The sequence below is a fragment of the Hippocampus guttulatus genome, chromosome 14 (assembly GCF_054856545.1).
Source record: "Hippocampus guttulatus isolate MCC_2025c chromosome 14, RoL_Hgut_1.0, whole genome shotgun sequence".
Lineage (NCBI taxonomy): Eukaryota > Metazoa > Chordata > Actinopteri > Syngnathiformes > Syngnathidae > Hippocampus > Hippocampus guttulatus.
The window spans coordinates 5825966-5835120 of record NC_141274.1 but is presented as its reverse complement, the minus strand read 5'-3'; the positions used below and the strand labels follow the sequence as shown (position 1 = coordinate 5835120).

Here is a 9155-nt window from a genome sequence, read left to right as displayed (position 1 = left end):
TGAACACTCGCCAACACCGCCCACTTATAATAATGATTTCTTTACGTTATGGAAATTGTCATGACAATATGTTGTTTATTTACATTTGAATGAATGACGTAGGACATCCCTCTCCTCCTCAAAATGTCGCAGTTGCTTCATGACAAGACTGCGCTCTGCCAAATAACACTTTGCAAATAACATAACAAAAACAATAATACAGTTAACAGACAAAAATAGTCACATCAAATTAACACTGCCAAGAAATGTATCAACGAACCATTCTTGTTCAACTGTTCGACAATATTTTCTAATGTTTTGACGAAAACGGCTTTGACTAAAACGACATGTAAATAATCATCCTGAGTAATTTACATACGCTAATTATGAGTTTCCCACGTATTTTTCAGTGCTTCACTGAGCTAACTTTGCAAAATACGAGAAGCTTAACTGACCCGACTTTGCATTTTAAATCTCAAACTCGATTATTGCTATTAGTTAAAATGCAATTCAAAAGTCTTCCTGAGATAAGACTCTTTAATTTAGATGTTAATTATTGTGAAAATTTCTGGTTGTTTTTCATGGGCTAAGATGCTAACATGTTAAGGGGGAAAACAAAAGACAATGCAAACTCCACGCAAGAAGGCCCCAGCCCAAATTCGAACCCAGAGCCTCGAACTGCAAGTCAGACACGCTAATCACTTGCGCTTGTTTTCAGAACGACATCACGTATTGACACTCTTAACCTCGTCCTCTGCGCTTTGAGAACTTTGCAGAAGTTTCCTGTTCCACGTTCCGAGTCCCGCGTTCCGCACGGCGGCGACAAACTGCCGCACGGCCTTCTGGTACGGACCGGCCGCTCGCTTCCAAGCGCCGTGCGTCCTCAGCATGTCCTCTGACGTCCATTCGTTGAGCTGAGGGGCGAGGCAAAAGGACACTAAGCAGCTGCTTTGAAACCAAGGTTGTTAGAGGTCATGAAATCACTACGAAAAATTGAAGAATCCATTTTGTTCACGAAATAAAACTGAAAATGTTTTAGGGAAGAAATTGAAACTAAAATCTATTTTTTAAATAAAACCAAACAGTGATTTTAGCAAAAAATATGTTTTTGTCCGTCAATTAATATTGCACATGAGCTTTCGCATTTATTTGAAATTTATTTATTTCAGTATTGCAGAGGAAGAAAAGCAGTCATTTGAGAAATGGAGATTAGTTTATTACACAATACTTAGTGAACTTTTTTTTTATCTTGCATTTGACAAATTCTCCATTTATATATAATTAAAAAACTAATAAAAGGTAAACTTGAAGTATTCGACAAAATAAAAACCTGTAAAAATTAATGAAAACTATCTGGATTTTAAAAAAAAGTCTAAAAGAAATGAACACTAACTACAATGAAAAATCCCAAACGATTACAACCCTGTTTGGAGCCCGTGAGGCAAACGGTATTTCTTGTCGCCAAGAAATTTTGAACATGTTCAAAATCACGATGATATGTAGTTGATTCTCTGGCTCAAACAATCATTTTAAATACTCTCTCCCAAGTTAGCGCTTATTTTTGCTGATCTAAGCATTTATGAATCCGGCCCAAACTCAATACTCGCTGTGTATTCATTAAGTCAGGTGGCCAGAATGTATTTACCTGCCTGTGAAGACGCTGCCAGCGGGCAAAAAAACAACGGCCGCTGAGTCTGGATGGCATCCCACAGCGGCTCCGCAAGCCCGACGAGGTGCTGAGCTCCTCCATGTCACTGTCGCCGCCGCTCCAGTTTACGCTGATGCGCGACGAATTCCCGCATGCGCGCTGCTCGACCGTTCTTAGACCTGAAATGAACATCTACGCTTACAGTCAACTGCATACTTGTGCGGGTTGCCCAATGTATTTCTTTGTGTTTGCACGTCAAAGTTTTTATCAACTTGCGGTCCTCAAGCAAAGGAGAAAATGTTACGATTGAGTGTAATGCCTTCTTAAGTGGGCAAGGAGAGCCACAGTCCATCCCAGCATCGTATCAAAATGCATACACGCAAGCAGAGGCAGTTGTCGCCTGTAAGGCGCAGCGTGGCGTTTATTGGGGGCGAGGCGACGAGCCAGGACGCGTTGCAGGTGGCCCGTATGGCTCAACGTGGCCACCGTCAGGCTCTGAAGGTACACGGGCTCCACCAGGTGAGACATCAGCGCCCCCTGCAGGCCCACTGCACACCACCTGTTGCACACACACCCACAATCTGAGGTATGAGAAGTCTTAAGTCCAAGGCTCAGGCTAAGAAAGATTAGTATATCAAAGACTAGTATACGTCTTAAGAATTTCAGAGTAGTTAAAAGTCCAAGACGACTTCTATCGAGTAGTATCAAGTACATATAAGACGAAGAAGTCCGAGACTAGTCTAAGACCACAGTCGTGTACATTCGTCGACATCTAGTCTACTGAAGGCTGAGGGTAGTTAAAATACAAGACTAAGCCTCACGGTCACAGCAGTAAGTCTAATACTAGTCGAAGTCTAGTATTCAGTCACCTTTAAGAGTACGTATAATTCACTCCAACACAGAAAAGTCATTGCAGTCACTCTCAGACTACACTCGTCGAATTCCAAATCTCTCGTGACTGAACATCCAATGTGTTTGCCACTCACTTGGCGATTTTGTCCGTGCAGGACAAGCTGACTTGAGCTTTTCCCGGTGACACGCCTGCCCTCTTCTGATTGGCCGACTGCGCTGTGACGGGCAACGTTCCCTGGCCGCCGACCACCTTTGACCTCAGGCCACAGCGCAACACATTTGTCATCACGGAGGCTAACGACACACAAACGTATATATACACACACACACACAAGGTCACTTGTGAACACGTCATCACTATGGGAAGTTTCTTGAGATTACACTGAGGCCTAGTCATGGTTTTCTTCTTGGCCTTGCAGTATTCTTAGATTTAATCGAACCCTTGTTGAAATTACTGTAATATTCAGCCTTGGACTTGGACTAATCTTGGATGTAGATTTAGTCTTAATTAAATTAGGCCTGGCTAAATTTCTCACGTGAGATGTTGTTTTCGTATGGACAGTTGAGTCTGGCATCTCCACATGGTGACGAGGTAACAAACATGTGGAGTCCAACGTGGTCTCGCAGCCTGAAGACCCTTCGGCGACCAGTCGCTCGTTCAAAGATGGACACCCACCCAACATCAAGCATGTCTGGAGGACTTTATTAAAAAAAACACAAGACTTAGATTAGTTTTATGCCTACTTAGATCATTTTTTATTTAGTCTGATTTAGTTTGACTACCTTTCAGTATCAACTAGGATTAAGATTTATTTTAGTCCTATTTCACAATAATTTTGTTCTCTTCGACAAGTCCAAGTTAATTCTTGTTCGCAATCGGGGTGGAAGGCGGGGCTAAAAGTGCCCACCTCACAGAGGTGACCTGTGACCACCATTGCCAATTTTATATCATTTACACAAGTCTTAAACTTTTCCTGTATTAGTCTTGGACACAAACTAATTTTAGACTGAAACTACTCTTAGGCAAATGATGGATTTAGAGTAGTGATCGATTAAGTTAGATTTCTTTTACACTAGTCTTGACGTTGCCAGCTACAGTCTGAGACATTATTTAAGTACTCATACACTCGTCTTTGACTAATCATTAATTTATTCATCTCTTGGTTTTAGACTCAATTTGTAGATTTAGATGAGATTATTCTGTTCTATTAAACTAGTCTTGTACATGATTAGATACGTAAATCGTGACCTTAGACTACTGGACAGTTTTACTTTGAGCTCTATATTAGTCTTGGATTTAACCTAGTGTTTGACTTGCTTTGATTACTCTTACTACTATTACCTAATTCCTGGGTATAGACTAGGCTTGGACCTACTTAGACAACTTTTAGACTTCGTCTTTGACTGAGTTTAACGACTGATAAACGGAATCTTTTTACCGTATCAGGAGCATCTCCAGTTGAGCGTACAAGAAGCGTAACAGCGCCCTCCTGCACACAACCTCGGCATGACAGTCGCGTAGCGCACTGTCATCGTGACAGACTCCATCCCAGTCCAAACACTTGGTCCCCGTTGCCATGGAAACCACCTCAGCCGAGCTCACCTCAAATCCTGGAGGCAAAATTATTCCAATGATTTGTCCGAAGGAACGAGAGCGACTTCTTGTCTTTCTTAACTCTTGACAACCTGTCGTCATGATAATGGCGGCCATGTTGTGTGTGGCGAGGCTTTGGTCCATCAGCTGCTGGCATTTTTGTCTTGTTAGCTGGAAGATGGATTCTGCAAAGAACTGTAAACAACAACAAACAAGTCAACAGCAAATACTGTAGTTAATAATAAACATCAAACATTTACGTGAATCATTACACCAGCCAATGAAGGAGTGAGTTTTAGTGGCGACGGTGACACAAGGTCGTGCGTAACCAGCGTGTGAAACAATTAGCTTTGGGATTATTGTGCCGTCACGCTGTCTTGGTCGACTGCCCGTCCGCCGCAGTTGCTAATCTTCACTAATGATCATCGCTAATGCTAATGTGCGCTAATGCGTCACGCCGCCTGATTGACAGCCCATGCTCTAAAATCACTTGGATGCTCCTCTGTCACCATGCCAATCATTCATGCGAGCGGGATGAAAGAAGGAAGGAAAGAAGGATGAGGAAAGGAAGAAGACTGCAAGTGAAGGAGCAAAGATCGAGTGACCGAAAGAAAGAAGAAAGGGGGGAGAAAAGACAGCACGGAAGGAATGAAGGAAATACAAATGGAAAAGGTAAGGAAGGCTGGAGAAAAGAATATGGCAAGTGAGCGAAGGATGGAGAGAAGGCAGCGGTTGAAGCAAGGAGTAGGAAAGGGGGAAGGAAGGAGGTACAGAAGGAAGGACAGGACCAAGGATCAACACAGAGAGATTTTGGGATACTGTATTTGCTCCACCTGAGGTCCAGATTGGACTCGCTCTGACCTCCAATCTGCTCATCCAATCAGAGAATGAGTGTGACTCTAACCTGTGGCAATTGCTTTTCATCCTCGAGAAGACCCATCATCTTCCTCTCGGGGCTGACGTCGTAGAGCGAGCGCAGAGCGGCAGCAGCCACCCGAGCCTTGGCGGCTCTTTTACTTCGGCCGCAGCCTTCGAACATCCGCCCGTCCACCCGCGCAGCCGCAAAGAAACGCCTCTCCGGCCGACCGGGAATTCGTTCAATCAGGCAGAAGTAGCGCAGGCCCGGTCGCAGTTCACCGAGCAGCCCAATGGGATCGAAACACCCCAAGAGCCAGGAACTGATCACTCCTCGTGGGCAGAATTGATTGTCACTTCGGGGAAATACCTCCTTCCTCGCTGAGTTGCAAATCCAGTTTTCACCTTCTGCCCAAAGAACAACAGCCAATCACAAATAGAAAACCTTGAGATTGACGAGGATTCCAAAATACCTCTTGCACACTGGACTTCAGGAGCTTTGCTTGAACTATGACGGAATATCCATCTCCAGAAAAGAATTAAATTCAGTTTTACTTACGTAGCCAAATCATGACAGGAGCAGTCTCAGATCGACTTACACATGCAGCAAGTGTAAAATCACACGCGCTACTGATCGAAAGAACAAGATCCCGGTACAAGTGGCCAAAATGAGTTTCCCCTGCAGGGCGTCAGGTCTCTCCCTTAGAGATAGATAGAAGCTCTGTCAACCGCAAGGGACTCAGAGAGGAGCCCAGTGAGGTGGCTCGGACATCTAATTAGAATGCCATGTGAGCGCTTCGATGAAAACAAAGGCCAGATATGAAGGAGGCATTTGAGGGCCACGTGAATTTGGTGGTGCGTGGTCGAGTCGCGTCAAAGTCACGTCATTTTGCCTTCAAATTCAGCGTACGGATTTGGACAGAGCTGATGTCTCCTATTTGGCCTGGGAACATTTTAGGATCTCTCTGTAAAAAAAAAAAAAAATGGAGGACAAAGGAAGCAACCTGAGCCCAGTTTAGACGAAGAAGGTAGATGGACGAATGGACAATTCAAGAAAGAAAAGTTCCAACAATAAAATTCAATGCTACAGGTAGGAACACGACACACATGCTTCCAACGTAGCACCTGCGGCTAACTTCGGCTTGATTACAGTGCATGTTAAGTACAGTTCACATCTCGTACGCGTGAGGGGTGTGGCTTCGGTCAGAGACCCGGAGGGGAATTAGTGAAGTGAGACTACCGCGGTGGGTTCTGCAAACTAACAACCGTAATAAACGAGTAACTACTCTAACTACTGCCGTCATTTATGTCACATGGGTTCCTGATTGTGTGCATGCTGAAAACGTGTTGATGCTTGATGATCATCTCTGTTTTGATAGTTTTGCCGGAATATTGTGGCATGTACATGCAATTATGAAAGCCTTTTTTACAGGGGCATCAATTATTTGCGTGTGAGTACTTTTGCCACCTGTGCCGTCCGTGGAGAACATTTGTGACCGATCCAGTTGGTCCTCCGTGAAATCGTCTGCGGCGCTCTCTACGCCCTCCGAGCCTGCATCGGGGAACTGGGCGAAGGACTTGAGAGCCAGTTCGGCCGCCCTCATCTTGGCCTGTTTTTTGGTGGATCCCCTGCCCTCGAAGCGGAGGCCGTTGACGTCCACGCTCACCGCAAACACAGGTGCGTGCGGGGGGCCCGTCTGCGACACAGCGTTGTAGTGCAAACCAGGCTGCTGCTTGTTCAACCGGACCACCGAGTTGGTCTTCCGAGTGAGGGACTGCGTTGTCGTCTGACACTCTGGGTGCCCCGTTTGGGGGAACTTCTCTGAGGCTGCCGGCCTCCTTCGGTGGTCTCGTCGGGCGCATGTGCTTGGTGGCTGGTGCTTTTTCAGGTGGTCTCCTCGGTCAGAAATCTTCTCCGCCTCCTCGCTGCTCCTACCTGACGCGACACCGTTGTCACGTGAAACAATCAAATTAAAATAATTCATCTGTTCCAGCCCCCTCCAACGCACCACAGAATTTTTATGCCTTTAATAATGTGAAACACCCCTTCAATGTGTAAAATTATTTTTTTTAAATAGCAGAATAAAAGAGAATGTAAAGCAGCAAGGGGATGAGTACCCGGTAATTGATGGAAATATGAAGGAAGGAAAAAAATTCAAAACTTTAAAAACCAAAAGTGAGGCCAGACAACTGGTTAAAATAAAAACACTATCATAAAAAGTTTAAAAGGCAATAATAATTTTTTAAATCGAGAGTTTTGAACCGGTGAAGGAAATAGGAAGGGAGTGAGTGTAGGAGGACAGCAAGTGAAAGAATGAAAGCGGCAATGGAGAGAGGAAGATGATGCAAATGACACTGAAAATCCGGTCGTCCATTTGTGAAATGAGCAAACAGAAGAGGAATTACCGAAGTGACATATGGTACCAAAACAAACCAAAAAAAAAACAATAATCTCCTCTTTTGTGTTTCAATTTAATAACTTTTTGATCAGATGTGATGAGAAAAATAAAATCAGTTTTATTCCTTTTTTTTTTTTTTTTGCTTTTAAAGTAAATTGCAACAATCACACAAACTCAGTTTTCAAAGACACGAATAATCCTTGTTGGTCACTGACGAGCGTTGACCATCAGTAGCATTAGCATCTGCTCAAGTAAGTGAAGCATTTGTGGAGCGGAAAAAAATGCGTGTGCGTGTTGTGCGTTAATGAAAATGGAAGTTGGCTTAGCGGGGGGGCGCTTTGAATAAAAACGCGGGCCTTCAAAGCAAAAAAAAAAAAGGCCATCAAACTGTAATCTGCCGCCTTTTGTCGGGATTAGCAAAAAGAAAACGATGAGGCACAATGGAATAGTAATCCCCCCCCCCCCTAGCCCGTGACCTGTTGATGGCGTAATTACGACAACGGGCGGCCATCTGCCGCCACAACCGCTTCTCCAGTTTGACGCTAACAGCAAAATTTCAGCAATCAACTCACTCGCTGACAAACTCGACCGTCCTAATCCAGCCGTTTGACATTTGTTCATCAGAGATGCAAGTCAATTTTTCCTCCATGAATTCTTTGCACTCATTCCGGAACTACTTTCGTTTTCTTTTTCTCCAGCACATCAGGTGTATAATCAAAACAAAATGCCATGTATCATGTAATATTTATCAATGAAGGGTACAGCAACAGGTGGGATTTTTTTTTCCTTCCTGAAACGACATCGCTATGAATGAAAAAACACGGTAAAATCCCGATGGCGCAAACTTTTATTCGTTAAACTTCAAAACACACACGTTAAAAAAAATTTAAAAAAGAAAATATCGCAGAACCCCATGTGCCATCCAAAAATGAACACATATTTGAAATCAGACGTGCTCTTGACCAGTGTAGTTACAAATTATGACATACTTTTACAATTGAGAGTTGCTTTGAGCAGTTTTGTTCGTTTACAATTTGAACGTAAAACGCGTTTTCATCTTGTTGCCGTAAAAAACGACTTTTGTAGCACATCATCTTTTCCTGATAGTACATTAACAGTAATGATAATGATCATATTGGTGATTATACTCCGACTGCATGACAACGCTGAGAGGAACACAAATAATGTTGGAGTGAAAACACGAAAAGTTTGACATGAAATACGATTCCAATGACAAGTAGGAATTATGAAAGTACTCACCTGTGACTCTGCTCCTCCTCTTCCTCCTTCTCCTGCTCTTCCTCCTCACGTCTGTAACTTCATCCGTGTCCATAACGTGTGCAAAAGATTCTGAATTTGAATGATAAGAAATAATACAGACTTGTACTTCGTGTACCTTTGCGTGGCGTGTTTGCGGAGTGAGAGGAAGCAGCGTTGCGGTAACACACACACACACACACACGCACACGCATTCACACACGCACACACAGGCCACGCCCCACGTCCCTTGATTGACAGGGGCATGTTTGACACGTGGAGGAAAAATGGTTCAGGAGCAAAATCTGAATATAAAAAACGTATTGGTTGAAGATTAGGTGACAATTCAACATCACTTTTGCATCTTTGTTTAATATATTGGAAGTTTTATGTTCAATAAACAAACAAACAAACAAGTACGAATATCAATACCCACCCGCCGTCACACGTCTTCATCATCATCGGCATCAACATCACCCTTGGTCGTCATCATCATCTTCATTGTTTCCTCATCATCGCCGTCATCATTGTGATCATCGTCGTCATCATCTTGACTGACGATGAGATCCTC

The 9155-nt window shown here is 43.7% G+C and overlaps 1 protein-coding gene across 1 annotated transcript; it reads right to left on the bottom strand.

The window, feature by feature from the left end:
• Positions 1-35: 35 nt before the first annotated feature.
• LOC147194644 (inactive double-stranded RNA-specific editase B2-like) lies at positions 36-8765 on the bottom strand. Its single transcript, XM_086128847.1, has 10 exons — positions 8588-8765; positions 6397-6864; positions 4978-5336; positions 4166-4268; positions 3919-4090; positions 3016-3179; positions 2614-2773; positions 2005-2186; positions 1625-1806; positions 36-893 (listed from the first exon to the last, which is right to left on the bottom strand). Exons 1-10 carry the CDS (start codon positions 8658-8660, stop codon positions 705-707), a joined length of 2052 nt encoding a protein of 683 aa, XP_085984973.1. The 5' UTR covers positions 8661-8765; the 3' UTR covers positions 36-704.
• Positions 8766-9155: the final 390 nt, after the last annotated feature.